Raw genomic sequence first — 27,894 nt, forward strand, 5'->3', positions numbered from 1 at the left:
CCAAAGAGTTTGTCTCGACTTTTTGACAATATTTTTCGCGTTCTGTGTATAGTGAGTGGGGGCGGGGAGGGGGTGCTTTGATTCATCCCTTTTTGTCCGAGGTGCCAAAAACTCCATTGAAACTCCGAAAGATCCGAGGCTACCACTTCATTGAAATCCCTCATACCTTTGGTGGAAATCCCATTTTTCATCTGAAAATATTTGGAAATCATTTGTTTTTGTGGCAATCTTGTACGCTAGTTACAACACAGGGAATCATCCCTCGTTTTGGCCTTCGCACAACTCGAGAATTTACGGTTGCTTTTAGCGACTGGTAAAATTAAAAACAAGAGTCATGTCCCTATTCTTCCGATTGCCCCTTCTTACACTGGTATAGTTTATTAAGCATTCAAGCAGAACTGCCTAGTACTCAGTCATGTAAATAATAGGGGACGTGGGGGCGTGACGCCCCTCCCAAAGATTGAAAAACCCAATTTCAGTTGGAAAACCTAACAGATTATTTGAATTTTTTCTCAAGACCAAACTTGTGAATTTTATAATTTGTAACAGGAATTTTGTAATTTTAATGTAGATACATTTACCTTCTTAAAATTCACAGGGTGGAGCGGACCCATCCAGTAATCGTTTTCTATTGTGAAGCCCTGTATCCACTGGATCTTAAATTACACCATTGCACCGTTTATTTCCTTTTTGAAGGGATTTAAGTTGAATTAAATTATTTTTAACAGTCAAGGTGAATTTCCAGATAAGAAAATTGAAACTTTACTAGTACTGAGCCTACAGTTTTGAAAAATAATACCCTGTACTGATCAGAAAAATTTAAAATGGGAACTTTTTAAGAAACTACAAGTAGATAGTTAGTTGAATAAAAATTAAGAATCTTTCTGTGCTAGAAATGTTCAACGCTTCTTACAAAAAGCGTGTGTATGCTACGCTGCCCCTTCTGATTGTAAACGTCTTTAACTCCTTATTATAAATTGCTGTGATAAAGCTGTTGTGAAGGCAGAAAGCATTGCAGAAGCTGCAGGAGAATTTGATCAAAGAAGAGTGTTTCATCTGACGAATCGGGCATATGCACTTGCTCTCGAATCCCCATTTCATTTGTAAACAACGAAAGGGCATTTGACCCTCTGAAAATTGCTAAAAATTCCCTTTGATCAAAAACAAACAAAGAAGACTCAATTCCTTGATGCTTCTATATCGTTAAGATATATTTTAGATAAAATTGATCTGCAGCAAGTTAGCTTTAAAATGGGCAAATCAGAAAAAGAAGAATCGCTGCTAATTGACTTGAATGAATATTATTTTTATCATTTAACATATATAATTGTAGGCACAGTAGATTTAAAGGTCGAAAGAAAAATTCCTCAAGTAAAGTTGGAATTTTCATCCTTCCACGACCCCCCCCCCCCCAAAAAAAAAAAAATTTGCGGCTTGTTTTTTTCCCTGCTAATACTTTGTATCCATTCTCAACATTCGGCGGGAAAATTTTTCGGACACGGAGGGGATAAAGCTCTATCGAGAATGTCCGTGTAAAAAGCTTTGGCCATGTTGGCGGCAAAACACGATTAGAACATTCCCGCAAAAATTCAAGAATGGGTAACTGGGCGAGAACATGAACACTTCTACAATACTTTTCTTCGGAGCAGAAAAGCAGTTTTCAGACAACAGATACTTTAACTGGGTGTCAGATACCTACAAAGTTTGATTAATCTATATGATTTGCGAAGGGCGTGGCTTGTCAAAAAAGGGACAGCATTTATGTACTTCTATGGGGACAGGGGGACACTGGAAGTTAAAATTCTGGAGATGAAGACAACTTTTTTCTTAAAACTTCAGAAAGTAGCAATACAAACCGAATAGGATTCACAACTGTTTTTAGTCTTTGAATCCTTTTAGACCATGGATCCTTTGATTAATAGGGCTCTGTTTTGGAAATGTTCGATGGTCTGAATTCTGTCAGTACTCTATGTCCAAGACCTTGTTGGTTACGATTTAATTCTTGCTAACGTTTCAGCGATATTACTTTGTTCATACTGTCCCCTCCTTTAACACCAGGAGTGTTGTGAAACTACAATTTCAAGTCTAGACCAAGATACCTTTATGTTGATTGGCTAGGAACTGTTACTTGTACCGAGAACTTGTTTTATGCGCATGATAAACGTCATTTTAACATTGCAAACATTTTATCATGCAAATATACAACAGTGCCCTAAACACTTGTTGTTGCACAGCTATATATAAGTGACTAAAGGTTGAATAACTGTACAAATATGTTTAGCAGCATTCCTTGCAATCAACTGGAGATTGTAATGAACCATTTAGTTTTTAGTTTTTTGACTCCGTGCTGCGCATGTGTAGCTTGAAATAAACAGATCCCATTTTATAATCAATTCAACAAATTTACTTTTCCTTAACTAGGTAAATAACTTATTGACCTTTCCTTCCCGGTTCGTTAAGGAGAGATAGTCACTTCAAGGTTGACGAATCCTCCTTCAGGAAGATGTTTAAGCAAAGTGGTCAGTCTTCATTCACAAGACTTACGCATCCTTGGAGAAACGAAATGACGTCACAGCTTTCTATATCCAATTCAAGGAACTTTTCAGTGATAGCAGAGAACCTGTGAAAAGATATCAGCAAATGGTTACTAAAATTAATGCAGGTATGGTGTACTGGAATAGATACGCAGACCAGTTTTAAATTTTTGATAATGTTATGGAAGGCGCAAAATGTTGAGAAGGGAAATCGAAACCTTTGCTACTTTTATGTACAGGGGCAACCGTAAGTACCAGCAGTCCCTTGTTTAGTAATCCATGAAACAAGGTGAAGTAGGTTTTATTGCCTTGATAGTTTTGGTTAGAAATATAGTCATTATAAAACATGGTTAAATATATAATCATATTATCGAGTCATTGCAATAAACACCTAATTTAAGCAATAGCTCCATATTAATAGTGTTGCGTTGCTATTGGGCTCCACTTGAAAACTCCATTCGCGGAATTTCAGCTGACACCGACAGGTCCCTTTCATTTTCTAACAAAAAAGGACTGGTCCAGAAAAAATTATTTCAGGTAACAACGGAATCACAAAAATATAATTTTTCAAGAGCTGATACATGAACAGCTCAGTAATCTCAATGCCTCTTGCATATACCAAACAATATATTAGTGTAAATAAAGGTGCATATACCAAACAATGATACCTGTCAAATCTCGTTTCCGAATCGACGGAGTGCATTCGTTCCACCTCTCCACCTGACGCGATCACCCTGGATACCTACGATTCGACAAGACTCATTATTGGCATAATGGTATCGTTTTTTGAGTCAAAAAATACAAACATTTTTATAAAGTAAAAATTATACAGATTTAAATTGCTAAAATTTAAAAATAAATGTGAAAATGGAAGCAAGGCTTAAACTCGACGTACTATCTGAGTTTTCTCGGAGCTTTAAACATTGTTAATAATAGCAATACAGTAGTGTCGTCTTAGAATAGCTTAAGAACATATCTATGCGCAAACCTTTTGTATCTAAATATCATAAAGTTATGAAATTTCTTGTATCAAATAACTGAAAAAGACCCAGCGACAAAAGGGGCCTGCCCAAGGTTCTTTGAGATCGGTATAAAATTTTCACAAGCCCTAGAGCTTATGTTCTCTATCCTGCTCTTGATGATGCTCTTTGGTAGGCCATTAGCAAAATGGAAGCAATTACACACAGGAGAAAAATTTTGTTCCGAATTCAAATGTGAGAATAGTCGTTTTAAGAGAAGAAACATCAAATACCCTGTGTTTGTATCTAACATCACGAGCATAATATGATAGGTAGCAGCTTATGCAGAATTTTCGTCACAGGTGCTTTGTTTTGAATGAAAGAGTAAAGAAGAAAATGCCTATCACATGGAATGATAACGAGTAGGTTAACGGCCATTTTATCTCAAACCACAGAAGTAACGAAAGAATCTAGAATGTGGTTTATTTTTCAATGATACGTGGGCTGAGATACGATCACAATTTTAAGCCGGCCAGGTGCTGATTTTGTGTGATTCTGAGCTGTGTGTAAGAATTTCATAGTCAAAGACGACAGTATGTGAAAACAATAACTCTTTCTGTATTGAAAACTGAGATGAAACCTTTTAGCAAAATTTCAACTAAGCATGAATAAATCTAATTCCAGATATTTGACCAGCAGATTTCAATTGAGATGTTGGGATTCTTCTTTGAATTGGTTATCAACTTGGGCGTAGAAGCTGGAAAGGGGATAGTGGCAACCCATACAAACTTTTAGGAAAATGTCAATTGGTCGTCATATGGCCCACGTGCCTCAAATACAACACGTTTTTATGTGAGAAACATAAATGTAAAAAAACATGAACCATGAAACATTCAGGAAATAATGACAGGCTGAGAAAGACAGAACTACATATTCCTAAGAATTTTAAAAAAAAGATAAAATATCATGAAATATCAAACAAAACGTTTATGCAAGTTTGATGAAATGAAAACTGACAAATATAATTGCCTGTACCAGCCTTAAATTGCTAGTTAGAGGTTCCAATACTTTAGAAACAACAAGTAACGTTTGAGGCTGAAATTTAACAAGCCTAAACTCGAATGAAGAGTCTTCCTGTCTATAGTGCATAGATTGTCAAGTCATCTACAATTATCCGATCGCCCTTGAGGCTGAGTCAGGAAGCTCGTGACTGATAAATTTTGCCACATCGTTGAAGTGGAAAAATAGGCCAATGATAGCCAAGAATGGTTTCAAGAGATAATCCCAAAAATCAAAGAAATATTGAACGAAACAACGATACCTGCCCGTTTCGTCTATTTAAGCCAAAATATCCTAGCTAAGAATTGACCCTTCTCTTCTTTATCACTGCGTCCGAAAGTTATCTATGTTCCACTGCACAATAAACATTACCAAAAAAGGCTTGAAAAATTGTTATTCGAACTTAAATTTATTCGATTTACTTATGAATAAATAAATATCTAATTTCTCTAGAGCGAAATTTTCACTGTTCTTTTCACTGTTTATTTTCTTTCACATCATTTTTATTCAATCGACTAACTACGGATGCATATTGAATTCATTAAGCAGGACCCTACGTCACAGCGAGCTGACGTCACACCTAGGTAACTGCTCTAAGTAAACTAGTGTCTATTGAACGGTTTGATATTAACAGTCTATAATCGATAACAGTTACAGGAGACCGTAGGAAACGGAAACACAAGAAATGATAGTATTGATTTATTGTGTATTGTTAAGATTTTACCGTGGTTTGCATGACCTCATGGACTTACTTAGAGAAAAAGAAACACAAGAGAATTGAAAATGTTGGTTAATGGGAATTAATTGTGGTTGGAACTCGTCTTAACAGGCTTGGCGACACTGAGGAATACATTTCAAATAAGGAATAAATTTAGAATGATTTGACATATAAAGAGTTATTCACTTGTAAATATGCTGTTAGTTTATCAAATAAGCTCTACCACAATAATAAACAAGGTTTCATACAAAAAAACAAGACGCATAATGCAACACGATTTGGTCAACACAATTCGAATGATGCATTCACATTCATACTGTTACTTTGTTTGGCCAAGAAACAGAACTACAACTTTTTTATTGAAGGCCCAAGAATGAATTTCATTTTGACTTCGTGATGCATAGTAACGCCTTTTAACACGAGGAGAAATGCTGCATTAGCCCTTTTGGCGTGCAAAAGTCATTCAAACAGAGCAACTTTCATTGAGGTTTTATACTAGGGGGTTCAAAAACATAGCAGTGTTTATTCATGATTTTGAATTCGATCTTCACCATCTTTGGCATTTATTTGCCCAGTACCTTTTATTTCTAAAATTTGTTCGCCCAGTTGTTGTTCTTAAAACAATTCGCATAAGTTGCTGCATCCGGAAAAGAGGATTTTGAAAGAGAGAGGGGGTACTAGAGAGAGCGAGAGAGAGCGAGAAAGAAAAAGAGAGAGTGAGAGAGAGAGAGTGAGAGAGAGAGAGAGAGGGGGGGGGGTACTTGGTTCCAGTTCCCAGTCATGTTTAGGTAAAATCCTATTCCAACGCTGTGTGGCCGCAAATCCTTAATACTCACTGCAATGGTCATCCTATTCTAAGAATAATTCTCCAAGGCCCAACTGCTTGAATCCCAAATCCCAGTGCTAAAATAAGCGAATCTCATTTTCAGTTTACCCCGCAAGGACCCTCTTGAAACTTTCACTTACCTCTGCTGCCCGTTTTATAATATTCTCATCGATTCCCGCCACTTTTGCAACATGAAGAGCGTAACTGCAGTCTGCGTGCCCATCTTTTATTTGGAAGAGGAACACTAATTCCCCGTTTTCTTCAATAACGTCCATGGTCTAAAGGTAAGACAAAAAGAGTAAGCTGTAGGGCCATGGAATATAAAGCAAAAGCAAAGTCTAGTTAAAAACTGCCATATTATGGCAAAACTTTAGAGCAAAGAACATGCCCTGATATTTTGGAGCTTTATGCCAAATATTAAGTATCAAACTACCAGAAAAGCCTCTTTTTATACGGTTTTAGCCCCCCCCCCCCACTTTTTTAGACTCCCCACTTTTCTCAACGCTCCGCGGTGCCTGATTTATGCGGCAAATTGAGCCTCTTTCTTCATATAATGGAAGTTCTTATAAAGAAAAATGAAGTATAACGAAATGACCCCTCGGTTAGTTTATCCCTGAATGCTCCCCAGATCCTGCATCTCTTGGTAATTCATCAAGCTTGTTTAATTTTCTAAAATGCTTTCATGATGAAGAAACACAGCAAAAAAGATTTGATCTTTCATTCTAGATTAACACCAAGTTTACAATTTGTGTCTTTAAGACTCGCCTTAAGAATGGTTCAAAAACAATTTTTGATTCAGAATTACAATTTCTTTTAGAAAATCAAGGCTTAGCAAACATCCAGGTATTCTTGATAAATGTGTGTAACTAGTGCACCGGAAACATTCTAGAAATGTACGCCAATGGATTGCGTTGAACTTGAGAGACCCATGGAATAGAAAAAGTTTGGTTTTTAGTTAGAATTGATGGTGGGTTTAGAATTGATTAGAAAAGTGCGGGGTCATAAGATTTTCTAATGCATCCTTCCCTGAATCACATCAAAGTTAACCCAGGATCATGTGAAAATCAATCGACATCATTTCTTTGTTGGGAATGTTGTAACTAACTACATGTTAAGCCTGATGTTAAGCCGTCCCAGGAAAGGAGTCAGCTAATCCAGTTGTGTGCGTCAACGTCAGACTTTGTTTACGGAAGACTCTGAATTGATCAGATCCCTAGCGTGGGGAGGTGTACTAAATTTAGTGCCACTAGTATTGAACGATATAATTGGATGTCAATATAAGACAAAAGATAACGAAATCAACATACGGGCGTGGTTACCTAATTACATGTCAGCAAGCACCTTCAACATGAACGATTGATGGTGGGTTTTGACCATAAAGATATTGAGTTTTAGTAACCCTTATCCAATATTCATTTGTTGCGAAGCGACGAAGAAGCGAAGGATTTACATTGTGCTTCGAGGAATTTTAAGATCTGCTGGCAGCGCATTAGGAGCGGCAATGTCAGGACAAGGTATTCTACTTTGGTACCTTTGTGACGCAAGCACAGGTGATTTACATTCCATAAATATTTTTTTGAATGTGAATGGTTCATGAACTCCATTCTGATTTGTTATTAATCCTCTTAAAACCACTTTATTAAGGATGTAGTAACGCAGAATATAAAAGCAGAAGGTTTGAGCAACATAACAACTTGCTGCCTCTAGAGCCCTGTCCACACTACACAAGCTAACCCAGGTTCGCCCCAGGTTTTAGTTAACCCAGGTTAGTGTTCTGAATTTCTAGTGTGGACACAAAACCTGGGGTTAACCTGGGCTAGTTCTTTTAACGCATGCGCATATTTGAATGTGTTTTCATTTTGCGCGCCGAAAAATAAAAATACGTTACATGCAAACACCAGGCAAGGTTCAAATAAATAAAATAGAATATATGAAGATATGGAAACTTGCAAACAAAATCGTGGATCAACATGGAGCCGCGAAGAAGTTCTCAGTTCTCTTGCATAATATGTTGCGAAAAATAATAGCAAAAGTAGAAATTTGCCAATTTTTAGCATCAACAAAGAGGGCTCAGTCCACCTGAGCCCCCTAGCACTACACCCCTGCTTACAAGGCGATTTGCTGTAAATTTCAAAGATTGTCTTGTCTGCAGCATACCCCCGACGTCTCAACGTTACAAATGCAGATTGAGACTGCTTGAACCTTATAGAAAATTAGAAATTTGATGAACAGATACCCGCTAACCTGGTAGTGGATGAGCTCTGACTCCGGCAGCAAGTTATAGCTTATCAAGCCATGAAAATGGGTTGAAACCAAGGTACGTGGACATTTCGGGCCTTTGCCAAGCCAGTGGGAAATTACAGATGCCAGCAACGCAAGACCATCATCCTGTTAGGGAAAACATCATTCAACACCGTGGTGGCAATTTTGGTTTTATAGATTATCAAAGAAGTCATATAACTGTTTCAGAAAAAAAATTCTTGATGTCGTCCAGATTCTATATAGGACAGTAGACCCGCATAGAGCTTTTCTTGGGTAAAAAGATGGTCCCATGATGACGTCAGAAAAGCTGTTATTGTTATTGCTGTTGCTACTATAGGAACTTTGTTAAACGCTTTTGAGGCCCCTCTCAGCAGGGTTGCCAGATGGGGTACACAAAAGAAGGCCAAATTAGAAAATACCCCAAAAATACATTGCCCAAAGTGAATTATATATTTCCATGCATAGGCCCTTTAGAAAATTGCCAAGCTTAAGCAAGAAACTGAGAAACGTTCTCCTTCAAAAAAATATCTTTGGTACAGTAATCGTTAGGCTCGCTGATAATTTTCTGATATTTGGATCCAAACCAAGCAGCATTGCTTTTTCAATTTGTTTTTACTTAGGCTGTTTAAGTTTAAATCAAACAAAGAAATGACCTCATATTATATATAATAGCCAAAAAGGCGAGATTTAAGTAGTAGGCCAAAAACAAATTTTCCATCCAATTTGACTCCAAAAGGGCAATCTGGCAACCCTGCCGGGGCCTTAGGCAATCTGCCCCCTCGTAACGGCCCTCTAGGCGGTTACAAGTAACGAATGTTATCAAGCCTGTTTTAAAGAGTATAGAAAATAGTCTATTGGCATTTGCAGTCCGAAAATCAAACTCGTATTATGATATATTACTGATTTTTAAAACTCTCCAACTAAAGAACTAACGGTATAGTACGCTCCAAATTGCTGGGATACGTGTGTGAACAACGAGAATTGTAAAAAATGCGCCAATTTAAGATCGTCCCATATCATTGTTTTCTTTGATCGAATAATGTTCTTTATACAAATATTTGATTAATATAAGGATGAGCTGATTATAAGAATAACTTTTGTTCATGAATGTTTCAAAAACACTAATTGCTACTAACTGTCTTGTGGTAAGGCAACACATCAAGGTCAAAAGTTTGTATCATCATAGTTCGATGATTTATAGACATTGGAAAAGAAGGCAACCATTTTTGATTAATTTCGGAGGGCCTTAATATACTTCTTCAAAGCAAAACCTCATTCTTTGTTCGACAAAGCCCTGAGAATGATTCTTTGTTTTACAATCATGATTTCTGATGAGAAAATGATTGAAAATGTATTGCACAAATACGAAGGTTACTGAAATAAGATAAAAGAATTTAGGTAAAAGAAAATTGATATTGTTGTCTTATGACGCTAGCGTGTTCTTGGCTTTGTTGACCTTTGATGTCACACTAGTAGCGTATTTCATACAATACTAAATAAATATTTTGACACTGCCTTCTTTGTGAACAAAAAATAACTGGAACAGCCTCTATGCTAAACTGAGCCAAACCTGAGAGCATTTTCCCTATCTCAAGTGAGAGATTTTCATTTTGTGCAAGATTGTTTTCCATTTCAATTTCATTTTACGCATGAAATTTCCATATCAAATAAAAAATTAGACACTTTAAATTACCATGTATTCATCGGGAAGTTTGCCTTTTGTATCTGAATTTTCCAGTTTATTTGGTATGCGATGACCGACTTCTTAGTAAATTGATATCACAAAATTGACAATTCCAAGAACTTACCGCAGATGTTCCTTTGCCGAATTCGTCAACCAGGACAACAGATCTTTCAGTTGCCCCGTGAATTGCTGCAGAAATCTGTGGATGGGTAGATGAAAGCAAGATAAAATGGAGGACCATTTATAAAACAAGATCTGTCACTTGCAAACATTAACAATTCAAAAGGCTAACGAGTGTTTGCTAAAAACAGGGATGAAACGTTTCTGGGCTCACTTTGGAGCTTGTGGATAGAATGGTTGCTAAGATATGATCCTGCCAATCCATATGCCAGGTTTCTCTTGCAATCATAATACCCCACGAAAAAAACCATTTGTTGATTTTGCGTTTAAATCAACAAAATGTTTACTGCAATACCCAAACTGTGCAAAAAGCTATACTTTCCCTTTTAAAACAAATTTTGCTAACAGTAGATCGCAAGTGTGGATGTATTTGTACAGGGCTGAAGCAGGGGGCTGGCTAGGCTCTGTCCCCTAACATCTCCCAATATTCATCTCAAACTATACTGTCAATCATGTTTCTTATGCTTCAAGCAGTTTCAGCAACAAATACATTCTAGCCTCTCTCAAAATCTAATATTTCTCTACGATCTCAGGAGAATCAACCCTATTGTCTCTCCCCCCAAATCCGTTATTTCCTCTGTGGTCTCAGGAGAATTAACTTACCTGATTAATGTCTATCATAAACGTGGATAAGGGAGTTGAAACTGTCTCTTTGGTGTGAATCCTCGTGAACAGACGATCCGATACACCAATTGTTGCTTCTTCGGCCGGTACAAAACTGCCAATGTGTGCAAGGAAGACTATGAGGCCCACCTAGAAGTGAAATTGCATATATAAAAAAATTGCAAATTGAATAGGCCATCAAAAGCCGTTAAACTAGATACCAGACTCTTCAATTAGTAAAGGAACATAAACGAAAAAAGAAAATTCTCTGTTCCCTTTTATATTACTTTGAGGCATATGGGGTGGATTAAGAGCTTAAGGTTAAACTCTGGCGTCCCATTGCCATCAGGTCGGCGAGGGAGAAGAACACATATTTCGGTATATCAAGAGGGAAGTGCATCAATAGCTTATGGTCATGTGCTTTCTATTCCATTTTCTTGGTACCCACACTCAGTACCCACAGAAGCGTTAGCTATATAGTTCAATTTTTGAGATAATTGCTGTTCAAAAGGAAAGTGGAGTTCGGGCCAAGTATCCCAAACCTTAACTAATTTATTGATCCATATGTGTGAATTCTGTAGGAAAATTTAAGCATGGTATCGGCAATGGATGTATTCTATTCACCTCATTGGTTATCGGCAAGGACACCTGCGCAGCGTGGGCTACGGGGGCAGTAGCCCCTTGCTCTTATTCATTTTTAGAAATCAAGTTAAGAAATCTTATTCATTTTGCTTTTGTTCAGACTTTTTCTTGGCGGTTTGCACCTTGCCTCCCTTGAGTGAAGGCTACCCTGGGCATCGATGAGTAGATAAGCATTGTAACTTAGAGCCAGGCAGAAGGACGAGAATACCTGTTTCAAATATACACTTTTGCCACTAGCGTTTGGCCCTGTGATTATCTTGATTCTTTTCTGCTGCGTATCCATTATAAAATCATTTGGGACAAATTGAGTGGTACAAAGCTCCTGTAGTGGGTGCCTAGAAAGGTCGAACAAAGCCTTGCAGATAAAATGATATTCAATGGTAAAAAAAATTGAAGAAAAAGAATGAGATTTAACAAAAGCATGGTTACAAAGAAAGTGGGTTTTTGAAGGCCTTTTTTTCAATTTTATCTCCAAGTCGAGAAACATATTGGGTTTGTACGGGCTTCAGTAAGTTTTTATTTAAAATTTGGGTTCCCTATGGCTTTCGAAAAGTAAGTGATTTTGCAAGGCAACCTTAAGTTACCTAACGTTACCATGTTTCAATCAGTTCTTTAAAGAACGGTGCACGGAAAAGACGGGAATATCTTGTTTTACAACTCTTTATAACCATAACTTTAGGTTAATTTTGCCTAGCTTCTATTTTGTTCAGTATTTCCTTTCCTATCCAGCAAAGATGGTAATGATACTTCGAAAGGTGGATTGGCATAACCTGTTTCAAGAATGCCAACAGCATACTGGTCATGATACATTACATCAATCCTGCAGCCATGCGAAATCATTAACCATTGTCGCACAATTTTATATCCATATTCTCAAATAGCACATCTTGAATTGAGATAAGCTCGATTTCAAGAGCCCATTCATCAAGAGCTTTATGAATGATCTACGCGAGATTAATGATATTATTTCCTTATCTCAAAGTTTAGATGCTACTTAACATCTATATCAATAGATTGGCTGCTTAATGACAGGAATATAATGTATTGTTACATAAACCTGCCTCCAACTTTAATCGATTAAATGATTCACATAGCTCATGCTAGCACAGATCCTTTCTACATCTCGTGATCAGGCAAGATGAACAAAATTCACAGCATTTTTATACCAATTTCAAGTGCAAAGCTCTTCAAAAGTTGGAGGTTCCCGACGTCAGTTTGTCGGTCAATCTTTTTCTAAAGATTCCACAATAGAACCTTTAGAGTAACAAGGATTTTTGATATTTTTATTTCACTTGATCTTGCTTACCTATTAAGAGATGTAGGCCTGTTTAAAAATCTAAGATTTAGAGGAGTGAAGGAGAAATTAAAGCCGCACCCTCACCTTCCATTTTTTATTGAAATGTCTGTGTCTTCTGTTAATTTGGGTCGGGCATAATTACATTCACGGGCTGCTGTTGCCAATGAAAGCAAACTGAAAGAAAAGTTGGAGATTTAGACAAGAAAAGTTGTACTGTTTAACAGGGCCTGCGCTACAGGGGTGGAAAGGGGTGCCATGGCCTCTCTACTTTTTGTGAAAAAAAGATTAAAATCATCTCAAATTACTAAATAAATAACTCTGTAGATTACAGCAAATACACTGAACCATAAGTAAAATTCAGCAAACAGCGTCAGCAAAATTTTCAAAACAATTTGGGCTTGAGAAGGTATGAGGAAACTTTTTTTACAATTGCTGGCCCTTAAAAATTAGGGTCGATGGCGCGGAGATACATGTAAACAATAGAAGGGTGAAAGCAATTACTAAGTTATACATGTGAAAAAACGAGTTACTTGGTTCATGCCTAATCGCTGGATAAACAGTGACTGGCACGTGTTTCAACAGGAAAAGTGATAAATCCTAATTCATTTTACCAGCAAAACCACATTTCTGCTCTTTTAAAAGCTGTGAAACCTAAAAATGCTTCAGGTTATGGTTTTAAATACTTAAACAGGATACATCACTGAGCCATTCAGATACTGAGTAAGCATACTGGTTATGATGATACTGAGTTAGATTATATGCTCTCTGATTAATCAAGATGGCACTTTTTCAAAACAGGAATACAGTGAACAACCTATTGATATCACACCGCCTACTCGTGTTGCTTTTCATTTAAACGAGAACTGCATTAAATGCCTAAAGTTGTATAGTATCTAGCATCGAAAAACATTCAGGATATGCCCGTCTTTGATATTTTCATGGTACCAACATCTAATACTCATTACAGTTTTGATATTGCACCTTATAATGCACCTAATATTGCACCTAATATTGCGACCAGCAATGTACCTAATATTTACCTAACTAACATTACACCTTGTATTGCGTAGGAGTCTCAATTTTTCGACAAATAGAATGAAAAATGCATTAAAATCGATTTGATAAAGGATAGAGGACTATCAAGTGGAACAAGGACGTTCAACTTCATCAAAGCTGCGAAGCACAAATCAAAATTACTGTCTGGTCATACTCCTGGTGGGCAGAGCTTCGCAAATCAATTTATGTAGCCTAACATCGTAATGCTGTGGGATCTGGCTACATAAATGATGCCTGCAGTAAAAAATGTTTGCATAAAAAGTATCCCATTTCTAATGTTCTAATATATCATTCTAAAATGTCTTGATAATTTGATAATATGTCCTTTAAGGTAAAGTATTAGCACTACAGCAAACTGAAGCCGAAAATTTGTACTGGAAACTGACTTAACAGCAAGAAAGATGTTGAATCTGTATCTAGATCAAGCATTTTCAAGGATGATATATACGATTTTATCACAATTATTCATAAGGTCGTAAACATGCGTATGGATCTAAATTGAGGGTTTATATGAAAACTTCTCTGGTATCTCACCAATCTAATTCGGCCGCTAAGTCCACAACTGAAAGCAGAAGCTGGGTGTTTTCAAGAATGACCCCCTGCAGTCGATGCATTATGGCAGTCTCGTGATCTGAAAACGAATTATATGTTATATAGCAATATTTTAATCTTTACAAGGAGTAATACGAAGGATAATGGTGATAATAATGATCAGCATAAATGATGGTAGCCAATTTATTGATGATATTTAATTTAAAGGCACTCGTTGAGCAGAGGAATGCCGATCAAGTCGTTGATCCTATGTGAAAAGGCGGCCATGAAAGCTGAGGAAACCAATGACCTTCTCAACAAAGGTCAGGTTTTATTGTTTATACAGCATACCAAAATAATGAAAATTATGGTTAACCGGTCTGTCAGAAAGGGCTCGATGTCGTATAGGCAGAGCTGTCATATTTTTGTGTATAGAGCAGGACGGTATATCAAAGACAAAATAAAGCTCATCTCGCCCTTGAAATAGAAACAAGGAATGAAGCAAAAGTATTCTAAAACTGTTTTACTTTCGTTAATAATTTTTTCGAGTATCATTATTTTGAAAAAAATTGAAAGTAACCCAGAGAAAAAAATTACTATTTACATGGGAATTACGAATTTCCGTTTTGCGATGTATTCTGCTCCAAAATTACATTTGATGCGGTGTTACATGCGCTCTTGATAATGAATCTAGCTTGATCATTGATGTTAATTCATTTATATACATCTATGTAAAAAGTTAAAATACATGACCAGCCTCGCAGCTTCTCGATATACATCGAGGGAAACGTAATTGTCTCGATTAAAAGGACTTGATTTAGGTTGACTTGATGTAAAGTTTGTCGTCTTTCTGATCTTCGTGCAGCAGTACTACTCACTGTGCATTTTACGGAAGATATTGATTTTGAAACAGGAAGAACTCAACATCAATCGGGATGACGGACCTGTACGGTCTTGAAGTTTCTAAATGGACAGGATGTATATTGAGCGAAAGTTAGTTCGTGCTCTCTATGTTAATGTTCATGGTATTTTGATAGCCTTTTACTCTCCTTGTTATTGTTACTGTAGTATCGTAAAGTGATTCATATATAGCCACTTTAGTACTATGTTATTGTAAAGGTTTGAATGGAACAGAACAAATATACAAGAGATGTAATTCAAGCTTTGAATACTACTATCTCGTAAGTTTATCTTTCTATCTTGTTTGTCCTTCTGTTACGCTATCTTGTTTATGAACAACTAATCAATACTTTAACGGCATCTCGTCTTACTATTAAAATGTTTACGTGCACAAAAACCCTCTTTAAGAAAAGATTGAGTTAAGAGAAAACTTTAACACAACTTTGCCAATATGCCGATATGTTAGCAACAGGTTTCACTTAGAAATGTACACTGGACGCTAAAGGCCCTGTTTTGTGGGTTTCTGTAAAATATCCCCCCCCCCCCATACCCAGTAACAATGCTAATATTAGTCATACCAAAAATCAAACACTGTGTATCCCCTAGCAGTTGATCCAGCTCTGAAAGATGAATGTTTTGAGGGATCTGTTAGCTAAGCACAGCATTTGAGACATAATATATAAAACAAAGTATACTATATAACTCATAACCTAAGAAACTCATGGAGCTAACGATTACATTATTATAGTTTGTCTAATAAAAAGTGTTGCCAAAATGCATCAAGAAGGTTCGAAACAAAAACATGCTTAACAGTTCGATGCTTAAACCACTAGATCTGAAACCACTAGAAAACAATCAATCAACAGAGAATAAGTACAAAATTAAGATAATGCAGAATTGAATCTGATGCTTGTTTATCACAAGCGTGTCAAGCACTTGCCCAATCTGGTTAGTCTGAGGCTTTTAGCGTACAATTCGCTTTCTGCTAACATAATACACATGGTACAACTCGAATCAATAAGGACCAGTCATCACGTGACTGTCTCATGTGACAATCCCAATTTGACATTGTTAGCAAAATAGACTGCTAGAAGTAAACAAGATTGCTACTACCTCTTGTCCCTGCTGTTTTGTAGTGAACTATTTCATCTGAAAAAAACTAAATGAAACATTGATATACACAGAAGCTTACTTTTGCAAAAATCTTTTCTCTATGTTCATCAACTTCCAAGGAAATGCAGCGTGTGCAGCAGTGTGCATACTGTAAATTCATAATATTGTTTAGCAGCTTTATTTTTATTTTCATCTTGGTTATATCAACGTTTCATCAACCATTTTTTTTGCAAATTCAAATGAAGTTTCTTGTATTTTTTTAAGCTTAGAAAATACCTTCATGATGCAGGCGATTTACACAAGTTGTGCATTTCTATTTCAAATTTCCCTACTGAATTGCACCAAAAAAGTTTTTTAATCATCAAATGTGCATCATTTGTGCTTCTGCGCACTTTTTCATGTTTCCGTGTATGTAATAATTCTAGCAGAGAAAACATAAAGGGTTGTAAAAGATATAAGCTGACTACGTTTTGGTGACACGGATTTTCAATTTAATTCCATTTGGTGGTTTCTTTTTTAATCCATGTTGGTGTTCCCCACAAACCATAACTTTGTTGCAATCAGACGATGACTCACTAGACTCAAATTCGTTATTGAATGTGTTGGGGGTATAATCATTGCTGATCATTTTGTTATCAGCACTTTGTTTACAAAACTACCTTAATTGCAAAAACCCACTCCTATGACTGTTTCTGTTGGCTAATTAAAGCAAATAAACTGAACTGTAGAGAGTTGAAAAGAGCTTCAGCAACCCTTGAAAAAGAAGGAGATTATCGACCACAGGAAGCACGTAATAGGGTGAAAAACGTAAACACTTAAACTGTGGCCTTTTTAAGTAGACTACACCCAAAGCGACAAAATTTGTAGCTATTAACACTAATTCTGATGTGTTTTCTTATTCATTAAGACGAGCCCGATGACGGATTCCTTAGCATATAATGTCGGGAAATTAAACAGAAATTACAGTGGAAAGGAAATTGGATAAACTCTGCGATTTGAGAGTAATTAACTTTCAAGATGTCAGGCTCATTCACCACTTTCCTATACTTACTGTCATGGTACATTAATCGAGATTTAGTCTTGGTAAATCAAAACAACTAACCACAAACTCAAGTCCATCAACATCAAACTTTTGCTCCTTTTTCATCTTCTCTGTTATAGGTACAGCAAGCAAGTACCCCAGCTAAGACAAAAGGAGAAGGTTTTATTTGAAAAGCGAGGTTGTTTCTTCTAGTTCTGTCTGCTTTAATGACTTTATGAAATCATGGCTTAATATGTTTTGAACAAAACCGAAAAGAATTCAGATGTTCTGAAACCAAGAAAAACTAAAAAGTATATCTAGGAAAGAGAAAAGTATGCGAAACAACAAACTGATCTTTCACTATAATTTCGAGGAGGGAAGGCAGCAATCAATAGTCAAGGAAAAAAATTAACCTTTAACATATCAAACCTGTGGCAGATATGAGACTCCACACTCGGTTATTGAATCATCCAACCTTTTCAACTCTTCTGATGCCACTTTTGTCATTAGATCTGGTAAGCCATTATAAGTCCTCTTGCCTGTAAAATGACATTACAGTCAAGAAAGATATGATTCATAAATTCACGTATTTAACATTAATTACTCATTGCATGAGTTTTCTTGCTTTCAATTGGATTTGAGCAGAAGAAAGCAATTTGACTCGTCCAGAGTTCTGTATAACAAATATCAGTCAACAAAGATTTCTGCAACTGAAAACGAAGCAACAGGTCCTGGGGAAAGTGCCAGCACAAGCTTTTTCCTTGCTTTTCACGCTCGTTGTTCAAGGAAAGAAAGTCCTCAAGATCTAGCAGCTATTTAGTAATAACATTTTTTATAAAAAACAAATTTTTAAGAACACAGAAGCTGAATTTATCAAAAATAAAAACAAGTACCCAGCTTTAGATACAAATAGAAGAAAAGACAATGTTCTTTGGAAAATTTACTCTCCTTTTAATAAAGCAAAGCTCATTTTATTAGTTAATCTACCGTGCTTCTGAAAATGTCATGCAAAACTGTCATCAAGTGGTCATTAAGTGAAATGATTAATAAAATATGGTTGTAGAAAATTCAATGTTGACACATGGACAAATTCAATATTGAGAGTTCTCGACCTTCGCCATTCAAAATAAAAGAAAAGCCTCAGCAAAAGTTTTGTCTGTTCCTTATGTAAGAAAAAGATTGTATACGTAGGGAAACAGGAAGAAAATGCATGTATACTGCAAATCTGCCAGTATGGATACATACGCTCATCGAGTTCCGCATCAATGCCAGGTTTGACAACAAAACGGCACTGGGTAATAGACTCTTCAAAGTCAACCTAAATAGCATCAATATATAAAAAGATTGCTTCTTCTAAGTAAATGTTTTCATAGCTTGACACTGACAGCCCCATTTTTAATGCCAAAAGAATCACTTTTTTACTATTTGCGATTGTTTTGAGAAGTTTGGGAGAGACCTAACTGTTCTTTTAATGGCAGTACGCCCCTGTTCCCCTGTTGGCATATCATTATCAAGAACATAATACAATTACTTAAATTAATATAAAAGATGGATGACGGAATAAAGATAAAATAGAAGTCTACCATTAATCCCTTATCCTGTACAGAAACCTAAATGTTTCATTCTCGTTATATCATTGCAAAAACTCACAATAAAAGCATTCTCTAATCCCTGAGTTCTAATCACTACAGCGCTACAAACCCACACAAATATCTTGCATAGCTACACTCTAGGGCAATGGCGGCGCCAGCCACTAAGCTCTGGGAGGGGGGGGGGAAACCAAAAAAATTTAAGCCACGCCATTTTAACCACCAGAAAATGCACTTGAAAATTGGCAGTTTGAAAATCATAGGATTACATCACAAAAAGTACGGTGTCAAAATATTACCCCTCCCCCAACATTTTCTCATCGAATTTGGACGATATACAAAATCGGTTCTGCTGAGAACTGGGGGGGACGTGTCCCCCCAGTCCCCCCCGTGGCGCCGCTTCTGCTCTAGGGTAAATTTACCCCTTATACATATTATTGATTTGTTTTCTTTTTCTTTTTTTACTGCTATGAAACCCGCTACCTATGCTGGTGTTTCATTATCATAAACAGTTGTAGGGCTTTGGAGTAAGATATGTGGTCAAAATCGGAATGAAAAATGGGATGAGGGATACAAATTCTACAAAAGAGCATTTACAATTAATTAATCTGTGAAGAAATTTGTTGATCAGAAATATAAGTTAATATGGCTATTGATCAGCAGGATTGATATTTGGAACCGCAACAATGTTTATCCAAAGTCCTTTGAAGCTGACGTCTGCACCCTTTTTGTTTTTCCTGCCTACATCTAATGCTACCTTCCTGTTACTTATCCGTGAGATTTGCGGTTTCTCCTCATCTTAATGATGGGATAGGATTAATTGGATTTACAAATGTACAGTCGGTTTGATGCATGATCAACTGTTATTAGTAGCCTGACTGCAGACGTTTTTAAATAGTGGAACATTCCGTATTGTTTAGTTTGCAGGCAGACTATAATGTGTATATTCAAAGATCAAAGTCACGATTCGATTCGCAAAAGTTCTTCTTTACTGGTTCAAACGAAAAAGTAGTACCAATAATTTTCTAGCTTAGACACGGAATAGATGTGCACAAGTGATACGGAGGAAAGAACTTGCGAAAGAGAGTTTTCCAAGCCTCAATTTACGCGAAAGATATCAACAACAAAATTTCTAACATGACATCATTTAGAATTTCATTTTCTGGAAGAAAGTTACGCTTACTATTTTGTTGATAAGATTTGCCATTGTATACAGCTCTTGTGTGAATGAGTTTGCTATCTAAATCAAAATACAAAGAAAGTAGATTACAACCATTGTAAAACATAAAAAAAGAGATTGTCACGCGCTGCTAGTACAAAGTCAATAAAACAGGTTGTCCTTAGAATTATAAATTGGAAAAAAATAGCAATGAAATAAACGTAACTCCAACACACTGTGTGTGTGTACATTCAAGTTACGGAGTTCAAAACCATGACTATTCAAAGACAGGAAATAAAAACATGTTACAAAAGGTTGGCTTAGTCATATCATGAAAGGAATTAACTGAAAATTAGGGCTCCATAATATAATCCAAAATTAAGTGAAACAACATTCACGATTAATCATTTATAAATTTAATGTTCAGTATATAAAAAAAGAGATGGAGCTAACGGTAAGGAGTATTTTCAATAAATTGATGGAGGAAATGAGTTTGATCAAAGTATTTACAGCAAGCGGTTTCTGTAACTATTTTTGCTTCTTATGATATAATGAAAACATCTTTGAAGTAATATCTTCAACATTTCAAAAACTCTAGAATTTCAACATTTTGAAAAAGTAGTGTAAAAACAAATATAATACTTTTTTGATTATCCCAACGTCTTGCTGCATGCCTCGGCAAATATCACTAATACAGATGGCATTATAAATTGTCTGCGGTATGGAAAGAAGATTATATTTATTTAAGGAAATACAAGGAAGTAAAGGAAAAAATAATGAGCTTAATTAACTTCTAGAATTTTCTCATTTGGGTCAGAAAAAGGCAAAAAAATCTGCATATGAGCAGTTTCTTCGAACGGCACAAAATATTTTGAAATTTTTGGTATTTGCAATAACTTTTGACTATGAAAATTTACAACTGACTACAACGACTTCATGAAAAATAATACGAATGATACTGCATTAATAACGCTAATAATATTAAGAGAATGCTACCAAGTGCACTGATTTCTTTGTTAGAAGGATATGTTTTAACTTCAAAGTTCAAAGTTCTTAAGTCTTAGTTATATATTACTTTATGAAAATTACAACACCATCACAAACATATTCTGATAGCATCCAGAGGAGGGCTTTGTCCTAAGAATGAATACTATAAGTGACTTTAACGCAAAACGCTTGAGGTACATTCATCAAGCTTGTATTGTGATAATTTGTTTTGTTTCCTAAAATGTTTTCATGATGAAAAGACAGACTTTTTTCTCGATTTTACTAAATTTACATATTGTGTCGCTTAAAAAATGATTCAAGAATAATTTAAATAACAAATTTTCAAGAATATTGAGGCTCAGCAAAAATTAAAGAATCGTTTAGAAAGGCATGTATTAAAAATAGTAATATGCTTAGGTGACGTCATTCCAACAGTATCTCAATTTTCTCGATATAGGGTAGAAACATCGATTAGAGAATGCTGCAAGGTAAGCGAGTGATCTGGCAGATATATATTGTGAGTGAAACAAGTTAGAGAAATGATGTAATTATGGCTAAAGGTAGAACAGCAGACAAGGGAAGTAGGGTTTTCCTTTTTCTCTGCAACACGATAGGTTCCATGCAGCCAAATAGAATATCGAAGTTACATGATCACTGACCAAAATTCTGGATTCCGATGAAATATCTTTTGCGAAAGCTGAGATGAAAAAGATGGAAGACTCTTCTAAAATTCTTCTGCCCCTGGATAGGTTTTTCGATAATCTTCACAGCGAAACTTTGACCAAACTCCCACGGAAAGTCTTGATTATAATTAATCAAGGGCCTACAGAAGATCAACCATTGGACACAGAGGATTCGATTTAATCTCTGTAGCTAACACATTGTTCTGGTGGTAGATCGCAGTGTCTACATAAAAGCACATCGCTTTGTGTAAATTGGCCCAAAGGATAAGTCTGGTCTAGGTCTTATTACTACATTAATGATACCGTCTGTAAGCATGAAAGAGAGGTCAAAGTAAATTAATCGGCCACTAGACACACCCAGTGTTTTCGGTAAAATGCACTCGAGACCTGAATTCAACAAGGAACAAGCAGTTTTGAAACTGAAAGTAATTCTAGGAAATTATAATTATTGAAAGATGGGAAGGATACAAACGACCTAAAAGATTCGCATAAAGAAATGAATTAGTTAGGAGGCAAATTATCTCAGCTTTAAACGAAAATTTAATTCTGATTTTTATTCTGAAATACCCATATTTACCTGAAAAATGGCCCTACATAGAACATTGAAAAAAGCGTAGTGAAAAGAATCTTTTCGAATAATTTTCTTTAAGCTCACTCTCCAACTTTCATTTTAGATTTCGATTAATGCTTATAGTCTTGTGTTTAAGTTTCGTGAAGAGCTTGAATGGTGTCTTCAGAATGATTCAAAGTTAATTGGGAGGAGGACACAGACATAGTTCGCACAGAGGGAGTCAGTTTTTTGCTAAAGATAAGATTTTTCTACAAATTCAAGGGCATTGTGGCGAATGAAAGGAATTAGAGGGGACCAGAAAGGAAATTTTCCGAAAAATTTCTTTATGTTTTAATCAAATAGAAGCAATTCCTGTAAGTGTAAGGAGGACAGAAAAACTCGCAACTTTTGCCGTATCTAGAAAGATATTTAAAATGCACTTTATCTTATCAATTTCTTCATTCTTTTTGTGAACTTTCATGACACCCTAAAACATTAAAGATAGTTTAGGACAAGGATACAATAAAGTTTCTACCTGAGGCGGCACCATGGTTGCCGCGAACGGGAAAATTATTATAAATCTAGACGTGAAAAGTACTTTCAAAAATGAAAAGAGTCAAAGCAGGGAAAAATGCTATGAAATATTCGATCGTTTATGAAGTTAAGTGTAACATAATTTGATATTGATATTGTTTTAACCCAAAATGTGGGATGTAGTAGCAAAAGATTCCCAGGTGAGCACCCTGAACCACCCTTTTTTATTTCAATTCCCTCACCTACATGCCATCTTCATGCCTTTAGTAAAAATTTGTCAACCCCCCCCCCCCCCCTCTTGCTCTTTCATACTTCCGACATCCCTGAGTAGATTATTATGATTTTATCACTTAACTTCTCTGCCTATCTCATGTTTTCCAAGATTCGTTAAAAATTAAAACTTCAAAACTTACTTTATAAAGGTTTTGCCAGTCGGTAATACTTGCTCCTGTCGACATCATTTTGGACATAACTCCCTGAAAGATGATGCAATAGATACAAACATACCAGTATTCGCGTACTCGTTACTCATATCCCGTGTGGTCTAGTGGTTAGGATCCGGCGTTTTCACCGCCGTGGCCGGGGTTCGATTCCCCGCACGGGAGCTCCTTGTTTTTCTTTTCTTTTTTCTTTTCACTATTATGCATATCTTAGTAGTTATTTCCTCCTCACTCAGTGTTTACTATGCAATTATCACTTTAAAAAAGTTGTAAAAATGTGTCGATGACGCAGCAGCTATAGTTATTAAGGTGAGTTAAACCAGGGTCTCATTGCAAAAAACTCTTGATTTGCTTCACTTTCGCTATATTATAAAGGACATCAAAGGACATCATATAAACGATGACAAATCAAATGCAAATAGTTTAGTTAAGTTTTACCCAAATGTTCTTAAATGAACTTTTAAAAACCAAAATTGAATCTATTTGGCCTATTCATCGCTAGTTTTATAGTTTGCTTTTTTGGAAAATTTTAGAAAAGACAACTTTTTCTGGCGCTGCCTTCTTCTTCTTACAAAAATTTGAAAGAAAAGCAAGTTCTCATAATCTTCATCCAAAGATCCCCTTTTCTAAATGACCTTTAATTAGCCACGTCCAAATGGGGCATACCTCTGCATACTTAGATGTCACGCTCAAAAATTTGGTTCACATTCATGGGTACTTCATAGTCAAGTTCTTCAACTTTGAATATAGGAGAATATTTAGACCATAAGTATCTGATCATGCGTATGAAACAACACTTAAATGTGAAGGGACATAAAGGTATCAATGCATCCAGTCCTGCCCTCTCTACAAATGAGGGACAAGTATTTGAAATTACCAACGTTGGCACATTTTTCATGGTTCTAACGGGTGGGAAACTGCTAAAATCTAAAGTAAACTTGAATCACAGGATAACTCACGGAAATATTTTTCATGTGCTTCATGCTGTCCTGAAAAGCCATCACTGCTTCAAGGTTTCTGTTTGAAAGAAAAGAAGCGATGGCCAGTTGTCTCTCTTTTATTTCATCAATGTTTGTCAAAGGATGTAGAAACCATTGACGAAGTAGTTTAGAACCAGCTGTCGATTTAGTGTAGTTTATAATACCTAAAAACATAATCATTGTTAAGTTACAATAATAAATGCTTCATTTATCAAAATGCTAGGCTGAAAGTATCCTTACAAGTTTCGTATAAGACAAAAGCGTAGTTACAGAAAGTCTTGATCAAGGATTCGAAATGAATAAGAAAGCAATGGCCTAACGACAATATATTTCTTATAAAACAGAAAACTGAACTTTTTTACTCCATCGAAGTTGTACACGTGTCTTTTAAAAAACTGCGAGAAGGTTGAAAGTTTACTGTACCAAAGAGAGATAGGCCCTCTTTTGAACCACTGCCACCACTTTTGTAAACAGAAGGATGTGCTTCCTTGCTAAAAATCTGCAAGGCCCTGAAACAGAGAAGCCCTTTGACTACTTGAGAAAAATATATTTAATACGAAATATAATGGTACTTTCTTGGCAATGGAAAATAATACGATGATCAGATATGGAACAGGCAAGTATTGAGCTTGCAAGGCACTCTTAGGATTACTTGAATCTCAGGTATTTGAAATATTACAGTGAAATAAAAATATTTCGAAGTAACTAGTTCAGCTAAGGACATTGAAGAGTTTTAATTACCAATATAAGATTAAAAGGCAGATCTGTAATATTTCTGATAGTAAAGATATCGGATAAACAAGCTCTTTCTTTCATTCAACAAAAGGTTTTCAAATTAACATACCCGTAAGTTGTATCATCAACCATCATAACAGAGTTTCTAATTAGAGAAATAAAAAAATATCTTTCAACTTTGAACTATTGTTTAAAATTTTGCTTTTTGACAATTAACATTAAAGCCGAATTGGCGCTAAGGTAAGAGATTTACTTTACTAGATATACTTTAAAATGATGGCAAAGAATAGAATGACAGGCGAAAAACACTGTTTGGATTAACTTTTTCAGAGTATATTTCTTTTATTTGTAGTATCAATTTTAAGAAGTTTATTGAGTAAAGAAATGATTGATGTAAAATATTCATAAATTTCCTTGACTCTGCTGGCTACGGTCTCAAACAAAGGTTGTATAACAAGGTTGTTCACTACTTTCTTTAGCAAGCTAATTTGCTTTTCGTCACTTACAAAGAAAACGACTTCAGTGCCACAATGGGTACTTTCGTGCCTGGATCTTCAAGCTCTACCCCAACTCTGTTTTTGTCCAGGAACTTTATAAGCGCCCCAGCAGCTCTCACCTATGGAAAAAGAAAACCCTTTCAGCGACTTTTGCATTATGAAAAAGAAAAAGATGTGCTTTAGGGGCAAAGACAAAACTGCCGAAAAAAGTACTACAATGGAGAAGAAAAACTTTCAATAAATTGGAAGCGAAATTGCGAATGATAATACTACTGCAGTTAAAGGAGGGTGTCTTCAGAGTATACATACCATATTGATACTGTCAAAAGACAACATCGATCCAAAGTAGACATTTCTCTCTAATTCTGACGCACTCTCAGGAAGATCAGGTAGGCCATTTAATGTCAAAATCCTTCTCTTGCATAGCTCATATCCTTAATAGAGAACAGATCATCGAAAAGATAGTACAAATAGGTCGTACTCGATCAGGATAAAAAGGTTGGTTTGGCATGGACCCAACCCGATTTAATCAAGGGATTTAATCACAATGATATACGCTTTTGAGAACTATGGAAATATCTAAAAAATTCATTTCTGAAAGACACTACCAAAACATCATTCTATCTATATGGTTTTCTGAAGGAATACTAAGTGTCAAGAAATTAACCACCCATTAAGGTATTGAGATGGATTCGGGTGTTCGATAAAATTCGCTTTCGATACAATGTTCCGTTAAGCGACATGATTAGGTTAAGAATGGCAATAGTAAGCCGACAAACGCGTTTACTCACCAAACATCATACAGGGAATGATTTCTATATGCACATGCTTTTCAAGAACAGATCCCTCCTCTTCATCTGCAAAAGATAAATTGACAATTTTTTGGAATGCTTAGAATTGCAAGATAAGACATACGCTAAATCCTGAATATGCTCCAGAAAATGATTATTTCTAAAAAACTTTTTACAAAACTGACACGTTCACAAATGTTATGAAAAGTTAAGAATAATAAAACTGAAGAATAATTTTGGTTGATGTTTTCTACCTGCTTCTATGATAAAGAAAAACATATACAAGGCCTTACCTTCTTCTCTCAGGGCTTGAAGGAAGCTTTCTTCTTGTTTAGCATTGGTGATAATTACATCAGGCTGTATACGTCTTTTCACTGACAAAAAAATAAGTAACCAATAAAGGAAATGTGATCAAAAATCTAGTCTAAAGCACTGGTTTTGCCTAAGTACATCAGCTTATAAGGCTGAATCTTGTTTAGTAATGAGAATGCCATCTGATAAGTCAATCTCCTTTATATTTTGTTTATAAGAAATCATTTAAGAGAACTCACTGAGTTTGAGAAAATGATAGTCAGCTGTTTCCACCACATCCTCCATCATCTTGATTTGACAGTTATCTGTATCGTAATAGGCAATTCCAATCTTCCCAATGCTTTTTACTGCACACATGTAAATCTACAAGTAAATAAGCCAACTACAATAATTATATTTTAACCTACTTGACACTATATTTTAACTTAGAAATACTTGACAATGATTTGACAAAAAATTTGATAAATGTAAAATGTGCTGGGTAGCTAAGACAATATTCTAGCTTCTTGCCCTTGAATTTGAAATGAGAATATCAGAGAAAAGAGAAAAATAAGGATTTGGTTTATTGAAATTCAAAATTATGAACTCAGTATAGCATAAGAATGGAACTAATTATGATAAATCTATAAAGCTTTCACAAAGGCTAGAAACTTGAGACTAGAAAACCTGTTAGATCATCACTTTAAAGTGATTTTAATATATCTCAAGAAATAGTGAAAGAAGTATTAATGCTCTCACCTTAGCATCACCATCACTTCTGTCAGAACAAATGGTGTTTTGCTTAGAAAGTTGATGATTTTCATTTTGACTAAAATCTGAAGCATCTCTTATAGAACTCTGTTTCTGCACTAAAAAAGAGTCACTACACCTTCTGTCTGCAGACATTTGAACATCTCTAAAAGCATAGGATTCTTTACAAGAAGTAGAGCTTGTTGATTTTAAGGTAACATTATAAGCACCACCAGATACTCCCAGTGGTAGGCTTGTACTGTTCTGTCTCATTGATGGATCTCTGTTTGCAGGTTGTAAATCCAAAGGTGTCTTTAAAGCTAGAAAAAGTACAATATTTTCTTTAGAGGTCTCTGCAAGGCATGCAAGATCAAGTTAAATAATTAGCCTTGAATATGTACAATTTTGAGAATAGATTTCCTGGCAAGAAAACTAATTAGGAATACAAGAAGATAAACTTGTGAAAGCATTAATTATATCTGTCTGTCTTTACAGAGTCGTTTAATCATGGATTAATATCATA

General features: G+C 35.7%; 1 protein-coding gene and 1 non-coding gene across 2 annotated transcripts; one reads left to right on the plus strand and one right to left on the minus strand.

Annotated features, from left to right (window-relative positions):
* On the minus strand, positions 1 to 27,664 carry LOC148957452 (mutS protein homolog 5-like). Its single transcript, XM_089115368.1, has 26 exons — positions 27,381 to 27,664; positions 26,882 to 27,005; positions 26,624 to 26,704; positions 26,331 to 26,396; positions 25,849 to 25,973; positions 25,549 to 25,658; positions 25,152 to 25,187; positions 24,731 to 24,816; positions 24,287 to 24,471; positions 23,301 to 23,363; positions 20,776 to 20,847; positions 20,158 to 20,214; positions 18,631 to 18,703; positions 17,815 to 17,924; positions 17,467 to 17,547; positions 16,365 to 16,410; positions 15,830 to 15,871; positions 14,355 to 14,451; positions 12,849 to 12,938; positions 11,676 to 11,802; positions 10,826 to 10,975; positions 10,167 to 10,241; positions 8,341 to 8,484; positions 6,237 to 6,374; positions 3,203 to 3,276; positions 1 to 2,620 (listed from the first exon to the last, which is right to left on the minus strand). The coding sequence occupies exons 1-26, from the start codon at positions 27,642 to 27,644 to the stop codon at positions 2,521 to 2,523; spliced, it is 2,616 nt and encodes an 871-aa protein (XP_088971494.1). The 5' UTR covers positions 27,645 to 27,664; the 3' UTR covers positions 1 to 2,520.
* Trnae-uuc (transfer RNA glutamic acid (anticodon UUC)) lies at positions 23,421 to 23,492 on the plus strand. Its single transcript has one exon. It is a non-coding gene; the product is annotated as a tRNA-Glu (tRNA).
* Positions 27,665 to 27,894: the final 230 nt, after the last annotated feature.

This window comes from Rhopilema esculentum, unplaced genomic scaffold (assembly GCF_057945365.1).
Source record: "Rhopilema esculentum isolate cy_ngs unplaced genomic scaffold, ASM5794536v1 HiC_scaffold_27, whole genome shotgun sequence".
NCBI classification, from domain to species: domain Eukaryota; kingdom Metazoa; phylum Cnidaria; class Scyphozoa; order Rhizostomeae; family Rhizostomatidae; genus Rhopilema; species Rhopilema esculentum.

What these genes read in the sequence shown, in the direction of transcription:
- LOC148957452 (XM_089115368.1), bottom strand. Translation starts at nt 27,644, where the DNA reads ATGAGACAGAACAGTACAAGCCTACCACTGGGAGTATCTGGTGGTGCT. An exon ending in TACACAGTGTTTGATTTTTG is followed by an intron (nt 14,452 to 15,829) that starts GTATGACTAATA and finishes ATTCGTTTTCAG; the next exon opens with ATCACGAGACTGCCATAATG. An exon ending in TCGGAAACGAGATTTGACAG is followed by an intron (nt 2,621 to 3,202) that starts GTATCATTGTTT and finishes ATCTTTTCACAG; the next exon opens with GTTCTCTGCTATCACTGAAA.